The following is an 18,247-nucleotide window of genomic DNA, read 5'->3' as shown; positions in this document are numbered from 1 at the left end:
GCACTTGGGAGGCAGAGGCAGGAGGATCTTTGTGAGTTCGAGGCCAGCCTGGTCTACAAGAGCTAGTTCCAGGACAGGCACCAAAAACTACAGAGAAACCCTGTCTCGAAAATTTAAAAAAAAAATTATTTAGGTCTTGATTTAAATAAACAAATTTAATCTTTGCAAGACAAACGGAAATTGGAGCTCTATATCTAATCAATAGCATTGAGAGACTTTCTGATTGCTTTGAAAATGGCAACAGCATGGTTTTAGAAAGCCCTAGCCTGGAGAGAGATGCAAGAAGCTGCCACAAAGCCAGGCAGAGTGGCACACATCTCAAACCCCAGCCCTGGAGAGGCAGGGCCAAGGTTCTCCAAGCCAGCGTGGCCTGCACAATGAGATGGATCTCAAAGGTAAAAGCAGAAGGGGACAGGACAAGGCCGCTTCCTTTTGAAGGTGTAGTAACTGAGACAGGATCTGAGAGCATTTCTCCTTCACAAGCCACAAGGCAAAACCAGCCCCAGCCAGGAGAGACTTGCTCCCTTCCCCTCACAGCCTTCCAGGAGTGTCCCTGCTGTGATCCACAAGGAGCAGACTACTCTAGCCTCTCCCTCCTGCCCCTCTCTGGAGTGTTTGCAAGGCAGGCCCCACTTCCTTCTTCAGCAGATGGGGCAGCGCCCTTGGAGGAGCCCTCTGCCCAGGCAAAGCTCCCTGCCCTCCAGCCTCTGCTGTTCATTTCAGGAACTTCACACCTATCTTCTACCCAGATTATGGCAACTGCTACATCTTCAACTGGGGCATGACAGAGATGGCGCTTCCTTCTGCCAACCCTGGGACTGAATTTGGTGAGTTTTGGTGTGCAAGGAGACACTATGAGATATGGCTTCTCTGAAGGGTTTGAAAGGTGGGCAGCAGCGGCCTACCCCTCTTTAGCAGACCAGGGCAGCACCCCCTTGGGGGAGCCCTCTGCCCAGGGTAAGAGTTAGGGTAAGGGTTCAAGTTAGAGTTAGGTTAGGTTAGGTTAGGTTAGGTTAGGTTAGGTTAGGTTAGGTTAGGGGTTAGGGTTAGGGTTGGGTTAGGGGTTAGGGTTACAGTTATGGTTAGGGTAAGGTCAGGGTTATGGTTAGGTAAGGTTAAGGTTAGTATTAGGGGTTAGGGTAAATATTAGGGTTATGGTTAGGTTAGTGCTATGATTAGGTTAAGATTAGAATTAGGTTAGGATTAGTGTTAGGGGTTAGATTAGGGTTAGGGTAAATGTTAGGTTTATGGTTAGGTTAAGATTAGAATTAGGTTAGGGTTAGTGTTAAGGGTTAGGTAAGCATTAGGGTAAGTATTAGGGTTATGGTTATATTAGGGTTAAGTTTATGGTTAGGTTAAGGTTAGGGTAAGGGTTAGGTGACGGTTAGGGTTAAGGTTAGGTTATGGCGAGGTTGGGGTCCAGACTGGTATTCCTAATTTGTTGTCACAACACATGGCTATGATACGTTCTCAAAACATCAATGTCTTCCTTGAGAACACAGTACATGGTAGCTAAGAATGGCCCGCAACAATTTTAACTCCTGAGTCACGCACCTTGTGTTAAGAGGCCACCTCATCTGATTGGGAAATCATGAATGTCCAGCCTGTTTTGGGCACTCTGTAAAGGTTTTACACAATGGGTCCAAGGTCACTGACTGTTGACAGAACAAAGAGCAGCCCAACAGCAGGAAAGAGCAAGGAGTAGAGAGGCAGTGGAACATGGCTGGTGACAGGTCCCCTTTCCACCATCCTGTGCTCTAGAGGAAGGCTGGGGGATGCTGGCTGTTGTGGTGCACACCTGTAACCCCAACACTTGAGTGGCTGACGTGAGATAGATGACCACAAGTCTCAGACCACACCCCAACACCCACTTTGGGGGCATAGCACAGTCTCAGGCTGTGACACTCCTAACCATCAAAAGGCAAGATGGCCTTCCTTGAACATCAGAGTTACTGGCCAAGAGGAGGCCACAGAGCTGACCGCCTTAACCCAGCCCTTGTTAGCGAAAGCAGTCAACAGATGGCTGAACTATTCTCTTGGGAGACAAGTAATTACAATAAGGAGCCAGTGGGCCCCCTTAGAACCTAGAAAATTCTTTTCCTCCCAATGTGGTCTTGGAGAAGTCCCTTTACCTCTTTATCGGTTTGCTTACCTGTAAAACCAGGATAATTATAATACCTCATGGGTTTTTTGGTGAGCATTCAATAATAGGGATATTTTTAATAAAGCACTTTATAGCCAGGAATAATAACAGAAGCCTGCAATCTCAGCAATCAAGAGGCTGAGATAAGAAGATCACCAGTTTGAGGCCAGCCTGGGCTACCTAGCCAGATCTGTCCTAAATGAGCACCTCACTAACACATACTATGTAGCAAGTGCTAAGCCAGTGGTAGCTCTGGTTGTCTCGGGCAGAGATGGCCACCCCAGTGACCCAAGCTCAGGGCTGGGAACAAGTCTGTCTCCAAACCAGGCAGCCCAGCTGGGAAGAAGACAGACAAAGAGAAGGCGAGGGAGGCGGGTCCTGGGAAGGAACGTTCCAGAGCTAGGAGGGGGCACACCGAGGACTCTGAAGAAGCAGGAAGGCTGTTGGAGGAAGTGATACTGACTGCAGCCAGAGAAAGAGTGGGAAGTTCCAGAAGAAAGGAGAGGGCGGGAACAGCATTCCAGAGTGAGGGAAAAGCATCTTCAGGGGTGTAACAGGAAGGAGCAAGGCCACTGGGAAGGACTGAATGGGGGAGAATGAGGTCACCTGTCTTCGTGGAGGGAATGGGCTGGGCACCACGGGTGGGCAGGGCGTGCTATGGAGACTGCAGGTGGGACACGTGAGCCCAGGAGGAGCCCCTTGGCTGAAGGAGGCGTGAACACTTGGATGGCGGGTCTCCCCTCCATCTGAGGAATGTCAACTGCCCTCCCTATCCTTCCTGCACAGGTCTCAAGTTGATCCTGGACATCGGCCCAGAGGACTATGTCCCCTTCCTTGCGTCCACAGCGGGGGCCAGACTGATGCTCCACGAACAGAGGACATACCCCTTCATCAAGGAAGAGGGCATCTATGCTCTGACGGGAACTGAGACGTCCATCGGGGTGCTGGTGGTACAACAGGGGTCCCCAGGGCAGCCTGACTGGAGAGGGCTGAGGGGAGAAGCTCCCCTGTCCTACCATGGCCTGGAAGTAGCCTTCTTCTGCCTCAGTGCAAACCTCAGTATCTGGCAATGCTCTAGACACGCTGAGCCCCTCCAGCCCTTTGGGACCGGCAACTCCCGAAACACATATAGGAGACCACCAGGGGTCTCCATGAGCCACCTCTCTCCACAGGACAAGCTGCAGCGCAAGGGGGAGCCCTACAGTCCTTGCACCATGAACGGCTCCGACGTCGCCATTCAGAACCTGTACAGTGATTACAACACGACGTACTCCATCCAGGTAGGAAGGTTCCTCAGGCTTGGTGACCGTCGGGGCTCCGTATCCTTTACCTCAGCTCTCTGTGAGAGCTGGGCTGGCTCTGCCAGATCTTTTATTTCTTATTTACTTACTTTACCCTATGTAGCCCAGGCAGGCCTGAAATTTACGATCTGCCTTTCTCAGCCTTTTCAGTAATGGGGTTACAGGCATGAGCTCCAGGCAGACCTTTGTAAGTAGCACCAGGGACCATGGTACTGCAAAGACAAGGGTTCTGGGTTCTCACCCAGGGCCCAGGGCTAGCCACTCTTCCATCTCTTTAGCAGACTTCCCTGGGGGAACACCCAGGATGGAACTCTCACAGTGTGTGAGATTCAGTGCTGGGGATGGATCTGCATGCATTTCCCCATCTGATTTCTTCAGCCGCTCTCTGATATCAGGATGCCAACAACAGCAGCTTTTATGAATGTATAAACTGCCCAGGTTGGCCATGTGCTTGGCAATTCACATGTTACATCCTCGGGGCACCCCTAGGTTGCACATGCCCTGAACTGAATGCCTCACAATTAACAGGAGAAGGCCCCTCTTAGGCAGCTGTCCTCAAGCTTCAGTGCTGTAGCTGGGGGCTTTCCTCTGTCTCTGAGGTCAGCCTATATGTAACCTTTCCTCTACAGGCTTGGGAGGAGAGAACAAATCTTGCAAACAGGACCAAATGGATAGCTTGTTGACTTCTCCCCCCAGTCCAGCCGTCCTGGGGAGATGAGAAAACAAAGGCAAGGGAAGGGTGTTTGCCTCCATGTCTGGGAGCCCTGAGTTTGGCATGACAGCCCCCAACATCAGCTGGCTTGGCTGCTTCCTATCTTATGGGCTTCTGTCTGCCATGGAGAACTCTGGGCACCTCTGGAGCTTCCAGAGGAAGGGACAAACAGACAGAGCAGCCCAGGGAGGCAGGGAACATGGAAAAGGAAACTTCAGAGCCTGCTACTTCCAGGGCAAGAAGAGAAATCTAGACCCTGTCAGAAGCTTTGCCTACTGCCCACTTTCTACCAGGAGCTGCCAGGGCTACTCCAGCCTCAGCCACAGCATGGGGATGGCACCTCTTTTCCAAAAGAGGGACTGAAGTCTGTGTGGTCTCTTCTTGACCACACCTCTGAATGGGCTGGCCAGCCTCACCTCCTGCCAGTGGGGACCTCAGTGGTTCCTCTGGAAGAAGTCAGATGCATTGATCTGGAGGAGAGGGAGCAGGGAAGAAGGGAACAATGGGGTAGGCAGAGGCATGAGGAGTGGGCATGGGTTGGAGGTCACAGTCGTCAACACATAGGACAGGCACAGCAGAGAAGCAGAGAGCACAGGAATCACATACTAAGCGCCTTTCGCTGTGCTGAGTCTGCCAACCTTGGAAAGCAGGTGTGACTAGCATCCTGTTTCTCCATGAGTAAACTGAGGCTCACAAGTTAATCCCTTGCTTCGGGACACATAGCTGGTCTGTGAGTGAACTGGAACTGGGTCAGAATGACCTAAACACCATGGGCAATGGGCCTTGAAAGTGTCCTCACTACATACAGTTCTCAGGGCTGGGGACTCTTGTCTCCCCTCTGCTCCACCTCCCCTCAGCTCTGATCCATTAAAGATCACCCCTCTACCTCCCTTGGGTACCCTACTCCCCACCCCCCAAAAGAAAGCAGGTTTGAGTCAGCTTGCCTGCCTCTTTCCGGGTCTCTGTGTGGACAGACCTCAGAAGGGTGCTGGCCCTTCACTGGAGGTTTATTTGAGGAAGGCCACCCCTGCCCATACCACCTGCAGGACCCAGCTTTAGATGGAAGACTGGGGCTGATGGGCTCTGACCCGAGTCCCTGTGCAGAGTCCAAGAAGCTGCTGTGGGGTCCAATATGCAACAACAGTGGCCTAACCCCAGAGACCACACCTCCTAGTCCCCAGTAGTGCCTAGTTCCCTGGCGGTAACTCCTCTGGGCTCTTTCGTCTCGGTACTGGAGTGGGACCATCCCACCCTGCCTGAGATCTGTTCTGCACCCCCAGGCCTGTCTCCATTCCTGTTTCCAAGACCTCATGATCCGTAACTGCAGCTGCGGCCACTACTTGTACCCCCTGCCCGCTGGGGAGAGGTACTGCAACAGCAGGGACTTCCCAGACTGGGGTGAGTGTAGCACCGGAAGACTGGCAACAGTGAGGGGAGGCCCCTCACTAACGGGGTCTCTCCCCAGCCCACAACCCCACCCGGGCCCCCTTCCAAAAGAACCTTCCGTCTCCCCATTTTGATTCTGTGACATGCATGCTTGAGACACAGATGTGGGCATGTGTGTGTATGTCCCTGCACACACGAGCCAGGGGTTAGGCATGTATGTATATGGGATCTTCACATGGGTTGCACATGGGAAAGGTACAGCTGTGTCTTTGTGCACAGAACACTGTATCACTGCACTATCAGTGTGTGCTCCTGAACAGGCGCCTTGCTTCCAGGGTTTGCATGTGTGTATGTACACATAAAGCCGTGACTCCATCCTCAGCCTGTGCATTCATGCATGGAGGGAACTGGGCTGCAGGAGGGGGGCACTGAAGAAGTTGCTGTTGTGATGGTGGCTTCCAGGGGTCGGAAGCCAGCATCACAGGACAAATCCCAAATGGGTTCCCACATAGATAGAGCCTGAGACTGAGGGCCCTGGGGGATTGGAGTCAGTCTAGGGATACAATTAATAGTCGTGGGTCCTACCACCGTTATAATATGCAAGCGAGGAAAACATACATATATTTGTTTGTTTGGTTTTTGGTTGCTCATCCTTCTGTACACGACCCCAGAAGCTATCTTCTGGGTACTGATGAGGAGGGACAAAGAAGACACTCTGCCCTCTGAGCTGCATCTACGACATTTAGGGACAGGACCCCAAAGTGGGCTGGGGCAAGATGGAGCAGGGGAGGGGTGGGGGTGCCGGTTAATGGTATTAGTGACTGGGGACTTGGATTAGGTCTCCCTTAGGGGACTTAGGAGGAGAGCAGACACTGGCTGGGGGAGGGAGGATCCCCAGAAGCAGCCCTCCTTGCTCCTGACCACCTCCACCTCACCCACGCAGCCTACTGCTACCTAAGCCTGCAGATGAGCGTGGCCCAGAGAGAGACCTGCCTCAGCATGTGCAAGGATTCCTGCAAGTGAGTGTGGCACAGGGGGTGAGCCAGGGCTGGTGAGGAGGAGGGCACAGGGCCTTCAGGACAGCAACAGGGCTGGCTTCTCTCTTCCAGCGACACGCAGTACAAGATGACCATCTCCATGGCTGACTGGCCTTCCGAGGCCTCTGAGGTGAGATGGCAGAAGGCCAAGCTCCTGGTCTCCTCTGTCTTTGGGTTGAGAACAAGTCTGGGAGTTAAGAGTCTTTTCCCTCTCTCCCCCTCCATCTTTCTTTCCCTGTCCCTCTCCATCCATTTCTACATTCCTCCCTTCCTCCCTCCCACTCTCCCTTTCTTTCCACTCCTCCCTCCCCTCCTTTCCACTCCACCCATACTTTCCCAGGTACCATGCCTGGGACAGGCATAGCTTCCATTAGCCAAGTCTAGAGCCCAGTCAGTGAGAGACATATACACAGAAAGAAGCTGATTTCAAAGTCATGGCAATGAGGGACAGAAACAATGGGAGTGAACAGCCAGGGAAAGCGCTTAGAAGGCAATCAAGGAGGCCTCTCTACAGAGGTGCCAGAGAGCCATAGCCAGAGGCAGAGCCGGGGAAGATTCTGAGCAGAAAGAACAGCCAGTGCTATGGCCAGAGATGGGAAAGGGACTGGCAATACTCGCCTGGGGACAAGACATCTAGAGAGCCGAGCTCCTCGAGCTCCTTCCTTTCTCTGACAACAGACAGGCTTCTGTTCTCAACTCAAGGCTCAGACTTCTGGAAGGTGTGGGGCTTCTCTCTGCCCAGATCCTAGGCAACAGGGGCTATGGTGTGTGTTAGTGTGTGTGTGTGTGTGTGTGTGTGTGTGTGTGTATGTGTGTGTGCGCACGCACATGTCCCTTTCTTTCATCTGCCTTCTTGGGTTCTAGGATTGGATCTTCCATGTCCTGTCTCAGGAGCGGGACCAGAGCGCAAACATCACCCTGAGCAGGTGAGAATGGACTGTGGCCAGGGCTGGCGAAGGCAGGAAAGGGAGGAACCAGTGCCTGGGGCAGGGTTTGCACACGGAACCGCTGCCCAAATTCCTTTTGCTGTTAAAATTCAGTGCAAGACTAGAGGAGGGAGAGGGGAAGAAAAGCAGCTGAGGGGTTGGTGTCTAATGGATGAAGGGCCGATGTTCCACAGGCCAGCGCTACTCCATAGCCCCATCACCACATCTGCCGTTATTTAAAAACAATTATGCCATGTGTGGTATGTATGTACGCAGCACACACATGCCACGGTGTGCATGAGAAGGTCAGAGGACAACTTTGTGGAGCCACTTCCCTCCTTATGTGGGTTCCTGAGGTTGACTCAGGCCATGGGGCTTGTGTGGCGAGAAGTTTACAAGCTGAGCTGTCCTGCCAACTCCCATCCTTCTGTCTTTTCCTCACCTATCCACCCACCTACCTTCCCTCCGTCCATTCAACACACTGAGCATAGGAAAGGCAAGGTCTACACCCCCAGGAACCTTGAGCTGAGATGTAAGAAGGTCTTCCAGCTAAGAGTGTCTTCCACAAGCCCCATATTCTTTAGGGACAGGGAGAAACCCCAGTGTGCCTGAGAAACAAGGAGATCTGTGAACAGGTGACATTTGAGAAGTAGGAACCGATCCCAGTCAAGAAGAGGCCAAGGGGGAATGTGGAGTTTGGGAAAGATCTGGAGAAATAAGACAGCTCCGTCTTTCCAGGGACTCCCCAATGTAGTGGGGAACCACTCCTGTCACCCTCTCAGCCCCTGGTCACCCTGCTTGGATGTGTGGCATATGGGTTGGGTTACCCTAGGCCCAGAGAGGGGCTTCAGAGTAACCTTTTGGAACCTCTCAGGCCAGAAGGCCCTTCAGGAAAATGGCAGACATGGGGATGAAAAAGACATCCACAGGACAGGTGCTGGGCACAAAGGTCCTTAGTGGTTCTGAGGCCCAGAGCCAGTGGAAAGGGGCAGTTCTTCCAGGTCTGGTTTGGATCTCCCAGCTCCTGAGAGCAACTCAGGCTGGAGGTGGGCAGGGTGCCTTGGAGTGCCCTTCCCATGGGACACATGATTGTACCCATCCTGGGAGGGAGGGCAGGCCATGGTGTCAACCTGCCTTGCTGCCCCCTGTAGGAAGGGCGTTGTCAAGCTCAATATCTACTTCCAAGAGTTCAACTACCGCACCATTGAGGAATCACCAGCAAACAATGTAAGTGTGTGGGTGCCTGCCCCGTGGATCCCCGGGACCCTGGGTGGGTGTTAGGATCCCTAAAGCTGGCTAGACCTGGGCCCCCACTTCCCTGTTTCTTACAGATCGTGTGGCTGCTCTCGAACCTGGGGGGCCAGTTTGGCTTCTGGATGGGGGGCTCAGTGCTGTGCCTCATTGAGTTTGGGGAGATCATTATCGACTTCATTTGGATCACCATCATCAAGCTGGTGGTCTTCTGCAAAGGCCTGCGCAAGAGACGGCCACAGGCGTCGTACACTGGCCCGCCACCCACTGTGGCTGAGCTGGTAGAGGCCCACACCAACTTTGGCTTCCAGCCTGATACAACCAGCCATAGTCTCTATGCTGAGGTCTACCCTGACCAGCAGACTCTGCCCATTCCAGGCACCCCACCCCCCAACTATGACTCCCTGAGGCTGCAGCCTTTGGACACTGTGGAGTCAGACAGTGAAGTCGAGGCCATCTAGACCCCACCCCGCTGAGCCGCGGGTGAACTCAAAAGCTGGAAAGTTATAGCCATCTCCAGTGCTTCATTTTATTAGGCTCATACATAGAGCCAGCAACACAGGTGCCCACACCAGAGCCCGTGTCTCTCTAGCCAGCAGTAACTGGTCAGCCCCAAGCTGAAGATCCATAGGGTCAAGATGCTGTTACCAGTTAATACTGAAGTTGTAACCTTGCCTGGCTCCTGCCCACACTTCCTAGTCTTTCCTCTTTGTCTTTTGGCCTAGTAGACAGGCTCCAGAGGCCCCTGAATTCCCTCTCCGGGAGGTAGGCCACTAACCTCTGTGTGTGTTACCACCTCAGTCCTCCAGAGTCAGTGATCCTGCCCTAGTCAGCCTTGGTTGACCTATTACCAGACTGGGAGTGGGGTGGGGTGCTGCAGATAATGGGGAGGAGGCATCGGGTAAGAAGTCTTTTCTGGGGAGCACACGCTTTGTCTAGAAAATAAAGAGAGGAAACACTGAGTGGAGACTTGTTCTTTATCCCCAGAGGTAGGCGAGTGTCCTGGAGCATGTTGGGAAAGGGCAAGCATGCTGCCTTGGGAGCCAAGAGCTCTTGGCAGGCCAGGGGCCGCCCTAGCTTAGGGACTGTGCACTTCCTTCCACAGAATCCCCAAAGCACTCGCCCGGGGGCCTCTGCAGTGGCACCCAGTCTATTTCATTTGTTGCACACACAGGTAGAAAAAACTCAAACCGACTCAAGCCAAATCAGTCATGCGGATGGAAGACAGATAGATGCCTGTCATCCCAGAACTTTGAAGCCTAAGGCAGGAGGATCTGAGTTCAAGACCAGTTTGGATTACATAGTGAGACTGTGTCAGGAAACCGAAACAAACAAACCATTTAAAACAAATAAACGCTCTCTAGCACCCCAAATGATTCCAACTCTGCTTCTGGGGACCTCTGGAGGTCTCTCTTAATGCCTGCTCCAGGCTGATACTCATTGGTCCCTGACTGGGCCATATGCCTATCTCTGAGTCAATCAGCATGGTCAATGAGCTGGATAAACTGCTCAGATTGGCAAACCCAATTTTATATGACCAGACCTGAAACCACCATTGCACCCAGTAAATCAGAGTCTGAGGGGAGTGGGGCCTGGTGCCTAGGGGTGCCAGACAAAATTTAGGTCACTCTGTTAAACCACAATTTCAGGGAGACAACAAATTGGTTTTGTAGTGTAATGCATTGGTTGGAATGTATTATATGAATAAGTCATTTGTTTCTTTCATATTCAAACCTAAGTGAATGGCCTGGATCCTTTGCTGTTAAATATGGCAACTCTGATGACTCCTCCCAAAGGCAAGGTGCTGCTAGCAGGTGCAGCTGCCTGAACCACATGGGGCCCCACCGCCACCTGCCAAGTCCCAGTGAGGAAGGAGCTCTGGCTACAGAGCCTTCTGTCTGAGGGTCTAGCCTGGTGGATGGAGATCAGCTGGGCTCCTGGGTCTGCCATCAAGGCCCCATTGCCACATCTGTGGAGGACACTGCCCACCTGTGTCAAGCTAGAAGTCCAGTTTAGGGCCCAGCTAGATGCAGATGAAGTCATTGGCATGCCCTTGCTAAGCAACAGCCATAGTACACCGGGCACTTAAACCATGTGCCAGATCCCACGCTGAGTACTTTATCATTTTAATAGTCATATTGTGTATGTGGTGTGGGCACGTCTGTGTGGTGTTCACACATGTGCATGTGATTGCACATACATACAGAAGCCCAGAGTCGATGCCAGGCTTCTCCCTTGACTGCACTCTACCTTAGATTTTGAGATAGAGCATCTCACTGAGCCTGGCGCTCACAGACTGGCTAGGCTGGCCAGTCAGAGTTCCAGAGATCTGCAACCCAGTTCCTTTCTCCAACCTACTATACAGGTACAGACCCAGGCCACTGTGCCCAGCTTTTGTTGTTGTTGTTTGTTTGTTTTTACGTGAGTTCTGGAGATCTGAACTCACGCTCATGTGGCAAACACTTGACTGAACGAAGCGTCTCCCTGGCCCTCCTGCCGGGTACTGTAGAATTCTCCTTTTATCCCATCCTCATAGCCTGGGAGCGATATTATGCCATCTTAATTATTATTTGGATTTTTTTTTTTTTTTAGATAGGGGGTCTCACTGTGTAGCCTTGGCTGGCCTGAAACTCCCTACGTAGACCAGGCTGGCCTTGAAATCACAGAGATCTGCCTTTCTCTGCCTCCTGAGTGTTGGGACTAAGGGCATGTACCACCACACTTTGCTCATAACATCCTATTAAACAGGTAAGTAAATTGGGGCTTGAGACAAAGACACCCACAATCACTACTCTAGTAAGTGACTGCATGGCTTGTAAAGCTCCCCTGAAACTCATATTGAAAATTAATAAGACTATCATATGCTGAGCTGGGAATGTAGCTCAGTGGTAGAGTGCCTGCCCAACACGTGTTTCCATTCCCAGTACCAAAGCAAGCAAACAAAAAGACCCAGAAAGTACCCTGGTGACGGCATCTGGAGTCGTCACAGTTGGGTGTTAAATAGAACTGAAGCTATCAGAGCATGCATTGCTGACTTTAATTTTTTTATTTACACTCCTCGTGTGTGTGTGTGTGTGTGTGTGTGTATGCGCGCGCATGTCACACCAAGTATAGCACGGAACTCATGTGCAGAGGATAACTTGCAGCAGTCAGTTCTCTCCTTCTATGATATGGTTTGCAGCCAGCGTCTCTGCCTTCCAAGGCACCTTGAGAAGCTAGCTGCATTAATGGCTTCATAAGGGAGAGGAAGCTAAGTCTTACCACAGGCTGTTTCTGTCATGTCATGACATCTGAATGCTGACTCCTCAGTCTTGGATTTACCAACCTCCAGAACCTTGAGCTAAATAAACCTGTTTATTAGGAATTGGGAGTGGAGTTGTTTATTTCTTCTGTATGAGTGTTTTGGCTGTGTGTATGCCTGTGTGCCAGGTGTGTGTAGTACCTCCAGAGGCCAGAAGAGGGCCTCAGGTCCGTCTGGAACTAGAGGCATGGACAGTTGTGAGCAGCCATATGGGTGCTAAGGATCAAGCCCAGGTCATCTGGAAGAGTATCCAGTGATTTTTAGCTGCTGAGCCATCTCTCCAGCCCTTGTTTTTTAAGACAGTGTCTCATATACCCCACTCTGTGACTGGGAATGGAAGACACCAACTAGCAGGCCTGGGAGAGTCTATAGAGGGAGAAGCCACTGACCCAGAAAAGGTTCTGCTCACAGACACCTTGGAGCCGTCTGCAGATGTCTAAGACAGGGACCACCTCAGAACTGGCTTGCTGACCTCACTCTCAGGGGACGGTGAGGATCAGGCTCCATCATTAAGGTAGCTCTGGCCTGGCAGCCCAGCCACCCTGTGCCTGGTCTAGAAGAGTATTGTTCTATTCCTTCCAGAGAACCCATGGGCCTTTTTAGCACTGGGAACAGGTTGGGTCCACTTAAACCACCCATGACAATGTATGAGTTCCACTTCATCTACAAAAGGGAAGCACGGTGAAGAGACTATTAATGAACAATGAACATGAACTTGCCACTTGTCATTGTCCCTACTGTTTCTCAATGACTCTTCAGGTGGTCTAAGTAAGAGCTGGGAACCAACGTGGGGTCCTAGACTCTGGCACAAAAGGGGGAGTGACTTTCCCAAGGCCACACAGCTGGAGGCAGTAAAGTCTTGAATCCAGTCCCAGACTGTCCTTCTAAACCTAATGCCTCTCACCAGCTCCAGTCACCACAGATGTGACTACCAGCAGTACCTGTGATCTTCCATGCTTCCAGGTCTCACCTCTTCCAGGTGTGACTCCTGCCAAGGACAGGTCTCACCTCTTCCAGGTGTGACTCCTGCCAACGACAGTCTACAATCAACCTTAGGGCAAGGTCGCAGCTGATGCTGTTGTCCAGGCCAGCCAAACTAGTTCCCAAGGTATAAGGAGAGTCTCAGTGAGACGGCCTGGCCTCATAGGTGTGGTGCACCACTCCGCAGGCTGGCACAAGCAGGTTGACCTGCTGGGATTAAGTGTCCCCACACTGCGTGCCTCCCAGAGCATGTGTCACCTAGGTCACGCACCTCCCACACAGTGCACTAAGAAAGCAGCCTGGCATTGGGTTAACAGTGTAGATACTAGGGCCACCAGGCCTCCTCTAAACTCTAGCTTGCCACAAGGCAGTTGGTTGGCATGGGAAGACCTCAAACCTCTCTAGATTAGAGATAACAGCCTATGCCCTCCCAAGGCTGTGGTGGGCTTCTCTGAGAGACCCCAGCAAGAAGTAGCGCTTCACCCCATGGGACCCTGGCTGAGCTTAACTCTGACAAGCAGCCCTCTCAGAGGCTGTAGCCCCTCCCACTTTCCTTGCTGAGAAACAGCCTACTTCAGCCAGGCGTGGTTGTGTCTGCCCTTAACCCCAGCACTTGGGAAGTTGAGGCAGGAAGATGGCGAGTTTGAGGCTAGCACTGGCTACAGTGAACTAGAAGTAGACTTGGTAGCACAGGCCAGCTCCTTGAGAAGCTGAGCAAGGACAGTCACACATTCAAGGCTTGTCCAGGTTATAAAACAAGTTTGGATCAGCCTGGACAACTTTGTAAGACATCACCTCAAACTAAATAAAAAGGGCCGGGACACAGCTCAATGAGAGCGCTTGTCTATTTCTCTCAAGGCTGTGATTAGATCCCAGTGACACTAAATGATAAATAAGCAGCTTTGTTCAGGGCAGCCATATGCTCAGCCCAGAGGATGAATCCTGGCTGCTCCAATCGGTATTTCCCTGTCCGATTTGCCCTTCTGGGAATCCCTGAGGATAGTTTTGTTGTCCCAGTGAGAGCTACACGCCTGGTAGCTAGTGGACAGAGCCAGGCTAATGTAGAGCACTGTTTCCCAGCAGAGTTACTTGACTCAAAATGCTGTAAGGACCAAGCCTTAGTAATACTGAAGCAAGTCCTGTTCCCCACTTTCCCAGCACCCCTTGCAGCTGGAGCCATACCTCTGACCAAAAAATGGTCACTAGGGGCTGTGGAGCACTGCTAATTGTCTAGTAGAAGGGAGAACCACGTCTCTCTGATCCATCCCATGGGCTCCCCTGAACACGGGTGTGACAGTCACACTGCCAGAGTCACCTGCTATGAGCACTGGCAAAGGTCCCTACTCTGTCCAGGCTGCTGGATCCCCCACCCTCTGGCTTCTCATTGTGGAAAAAATAATTCCTCTTGGCTCAAGTCATTCAGGCAATAATATTTTCTGTTACATATAAGCCAAACAGCCTTGACAAGTACAGATGCAACAGACCAAAAAGATTTTTAAAGGGTGTGTGTGTGTGTGTAAAATTTGCATCATCCTGTAGTTAAAAAAAAAAAAAAAAGGGAAACGTGAAACCAAAATTCTCACACAGCCTGGAAGATCCTATGATTTGGCCCCTATGATTTGGCCCCACCCCTCTCTAACCTGAATGCCTGCTGCCCTGCTCTCCGGCCACCCTGGATGGACTTGGCCTCTGCACTTGCTCTGGCCCTTCCTGCTGGGAAGCCCCCTTGCTCCCCACTGCAGAGCTGCCCCCAGTTGCTGGCTGCCCACCTCCTCCCACCTGGCAGGCTCTTCCCAGTACTGTGCCTCTGCCTTCTGCTCTACCACAGTATCAGCTGTGGCCTTGTCCTACGGTTGATTGTAACTGTCCTTGGCCCCTTCACAGCCCTACCTACCTCAGTGTTCTCAGGCCCTGCTCAGCGTGCTGTGAGCAATCAGACGTCACCAGAGAAGACAGAAACAGCCTTTGCCCCATTGCAGTGTTTATTAAAGATAAGTTATTTTTAAAAAACCATCTGAAGACTCCTTTCTGATAAATAATACATTACTTTTCATTTACACCCTTCTCCTTGTAAAGACTGGGTCTCACACTAGCCCTGAATGACCTCAAACTGACAGCAATCCTCCTGTCTCAGCCTCCCAAGGATTGCAGACATGCACCACCATGCCTGCCTTATAAGAAGTGAAAGCATTTTCCACATATAGTGCCCCATCACTGACAGAGGTCAAGAATGAACCATTCTGAGAGTCACTGAGGCTTCAGTCCCTGTTTTGTCCTGGACAGGCCCTGCCCTTCAGGCTCTGACCCCGTCCTGGACCGTCTTCTCAGAGCTGTCAGTAATTTACACCACGCATGGTGGCCACCGTGGCTGCAAGGCGACGTGGCAGGCCTTTGCTAATCTGTCTGTATTCCTCAGGCTTGGCCTTCAGGAGTGTCACAATGTTCTGGAGGGTACGTGACGGCTGCAGGCCCAGCGCATCCATCACATTGATTAGGTAGTCTGTGGGCAAAAAGGGACAGGATCAGCGGGGCAGTACATGGAGCCCCCAAGGCCTTCCCAAATTCTGGGTGCTTGCTCCCCTCCTTCACCTGCAGGCAGTGGGTATGATCTGAGCCCTGGAATTCTAGTTTAGTGAAGAACCAGCCAGCATTGCCAGCTCCCCTCCACATCCCTCCAGCATCAGTGTAAGGGAAGCTGGCCTCCCCCATCTTACCCCCAGCATATTCTCCAGCAAGTGGAGAAGCAAGGGAGGAAGGGGATAGGCTTGCTGAACAACCAAAGCTGCCGGCCAGGAAGCTCATACTGAGCTGGAGACTGGTGTCAGAGGTGGTGGCCTGGTATCATGCATCTCACCCCTAAGAACTAGTTAATGCCCGAACCCAGTTCAAATAGAGCATGATGGTGAAGAGAGACCTCTGGCTGGGCATGATGGGATACATCTTTAGCACTCGAAAGGCGGGGGTAGTGCAGCTCTGAGTTTGAGGACAGCCAGCCTACATAGTGAGTTCTAGGCCAGCCAGGGCTACATAGTGAGACCCTGTCTAGAGAGAGAGAGAGAGAGACAGACAGACAGACAGACAGACAGACAGACAGACAGAGCAGCCCTGGATTCTAACCACCTGACAGCACTGTCTGAACGGAAAACACGCAGCTGCAGCCAGGAGTGCCACCCTTTACCAGCCCTGCCCATGCAGTCGGTGCCCACCAGGCAGCAGAGATAGATGTGAGATGGGACAGAGACCTTTAAAGTATCTGTCGTGTTGGAGGGATCACTGCATAGGCATGTCATGTCTCCTTCCTCCTCTTTCTACTCAGAAGGCCTGGACAGGGATTGCTACTTGGGTTCACCCCTCCTCTGCCTAGACCTGAACTCCAGGACAGCTCAGACTCTTCCTTGCCAGGCCCAGCTCAATGGTAAAACCAGGAGGCCTCAGTCTGCCATGACAGTCTGGCCAGCAGTATTTTATGTTGCTGTATGAATGTTTAATTTGAATGCCTCCCACTCAGCGTTCAGCATCCTTCCCAGTCCTTAGCCTCACTGGACGAGGGAACACTCTAACCCTGCTGTGTGCTATCGTTAGCACTACAGCTGGCACACAGTGGTCAAGCAATTCTGAGTGAGCAGGGAGGGGAGAAGAGGAACGCAAGGACCACTGAACTCCAGGCAATCCTAGCATCTCATGGCCCACCACCACCACTGCCCCACTCCAGACGGCTCCTCCGTGCTCTCGCCTGTACCAGTTGAACATATGACAAAGGGCAACTAAATTTCCTTATCCATCTCTGAAAGACAGATGGTGCCTCTGGGAAGAGCCACGGGCAGACTGAAATGAGCAGGGTGAGGGACTCAGGGCAGCTGGATTATAGGCTGGCCCCACCACTAACCACTCTGGAACCCCAAGGGTTGAACCTTGCTTCTAATTCTTCATCAGCAAACAAACAGAAGTGGGACCTGGCTCAACCCTGGTCACCCAGGTCACAGCTGGGCTGGGTCACGGGGGAGCTGATTGTTAAGGTCCCTCCACCCTCTCTCCAGACCACTTAAAACCCCAGGAGAAGGGAGTGGGGAAGCCATGCCCTCTGACCTGGGGCAGGATAGCATTCTGATGGGGACCATAGAGGAACCTAGGATGTGGCCTTGTCATACAACATCACCTACCTACAGGATTGCATAACACAATGGATGCATGCTTGCTTCAGTGCCTGATACGCCTGGTATGCAGTAAGCACTCCATAAACGTTAGGTACGTTAGTAATTACTGTCAGTGAATAGAAAACTGGGCAGGGCTAGGTGTCTCGCTCACTCCAGTGCATCTCACCAAAGCCCCCTTAATGGTTTTCCACCTCCATGGCCTTCCAGAATCCCTTCTATCCAGCTTCACAGTCAACCCCAGAATTGAAGTTAGGAGGAACTTGGGGGTAACATTCCTGGAGACCAAGAAGGAAGTCAAACTTACTTCTCTTCTCATGCCCAACCCATGGGTACTTACCAATGTCTGTAGCCAGCTGTTTGGTAGAGTGTGGGGTCACCTCCGGGATCTGGAGAATCACATCGCAATAGGTCTGCATGGTGGCTCTGGCAATGGAGCCCAGCCAGTTGTCAGCCATATTGTCCAACTCAGGCAGTTCATCCCCTGAAGTAGAAAGGTCAGAGAAATATAAAATCTGCTCAGAAAAAGTCACCTCTTAGTGCCCTGGCTCCCAATAAATGGTACATGCCCTAATGTGCCAGGGAGCTAATGGGTCAGAAACATGGGGAACAGAAAAAGGAACCTATGGGTCCACTGATACTGACCAGGGACAAGGAGAGCTCAGAAAAGGAGTCGATCCGGTACGGCTAAACAAGACCCCACAAGCCTGGGAACCAAATCAAGCCATAGAGGCCAGGACTTCTGCAGGCAGAGGAGGACCCTAAAGAAATGGGAGCCTCTAGACAAAGCTAGAGGTGGGCACTGAGGGTGTAAAGAGGCAATGCTAAGACAGGGGCCATGCTGGAACCAAGACTGAGCCTCAGAACAATGCCACCCCTGGAGAGGTGAGGGCCTGGGCTCTCTGATCATGTTCCACATGCACAGAGAGAAACAGGAGCCCTGGTTTCATGGAACTGCTGTAGCAGCCACAGTCACAATAATGTACAGAAAAGAGAAGTGGAAGACAAACACCAAAGCTGGAATCTCAGAAGACAGCTGTGCCGTTGCAATGAGGAGG

The 18,247-nt window shown here is 51.9% G+C and overlaps 2 protein-coding genes across 2 annotated transcripts in view; one reads left to right on the top strand and one right to left on the bottom strand.

Annotated features, from left to right (window-relative positions):
• Scnn1b (sodium channel epithelial 1 beta subunit) overlaps window positions 1–9,714 on the top strand; it is a 28,863-nt gene extending 19,149 nt beyond the window's left edge. The window contains exons 5-13 of the mRNA XM_026781512.1: window positions 724–827; window positions 2,930–3,093; window positions 3,316–3,423; window positions 5,437–5,554; window positions 6,486–6,561; window positions 6,652–6,709; window positions 7,444–7,505; window positions 8,657–8,732; window positions 8,837–9,714. Of these exons, the coding sequence (XP_026637313.1) occupies window positions 724–827; window positions 2,930–3,093; window positions 3,316–3,423; window positions 5,437–5,554; window positions 6,486–6,561; window positions 6,652–6,709; window positions 7,444–7,505; window positions 8,657–8,732; window positions 8,837–9,217 (1,147 nt within the window). The 3' untranslated portion in view covers window positions 9,218–9,714. The remainder of the gene's footprint in view (window positions 1–723; window positions 828–2,929; window positions 3,094–3,315; window positions 3,424–5,436; window positions 5,555–6,485; window positions 6,562–6,651; window positions 6,710–7,443; window positions 7,506–8,656; window positions 8,733–8,836) is intronic.
• Window positions 9,715–15,002: 5,288 nt separating this feature from the next.
• Cog7 (component of oligomeric golgi complex 7) overlaps window positions 15,003–18,247 on the bottom strand; it is a 66,590-nt gene continuing 63,345 nt past the window's right edge. Inside the window, exons 16-17 of the mRNA XM_005351135.3 lie at window positions 17,530–17,673; window positions 15,003–15,538 (exon numbers count right to left, since the gene is read on the bottom strand). Of these exons, the coding sequence (XP_005351192.1) occupies window positions 15,372–15,538; window positions 17,530–17,673 (311 nt within the window). The 3' untranslated portion in view covers window positions 15,003–15,371. The remainder of the gene's footprint in view (window positions 15,539–17,529; window positions 17,674–18,247) is intronic.

Source organism: Microtus ochrogaster, chromosome 8 (genome assembly GCF_000317375.1).
Source record: "Microtus ochrogaster isolate Prairie Vole_2 chromosome 8, MicOch1.0, whole genome shotgun sequence".
In the NCBI taxonomy this organism is placed as follows: Eukaryota; Metazoa; Chordata; class Mammalia; order Rodentia; family Cricetidae; genus Microtus; species Microtus ochrogaster.
The sequence above is the reverse complement of the archived record's forward strand: the minus strand, read 5'-3'. Positions and strand labels throughout refer to the sequence as shown.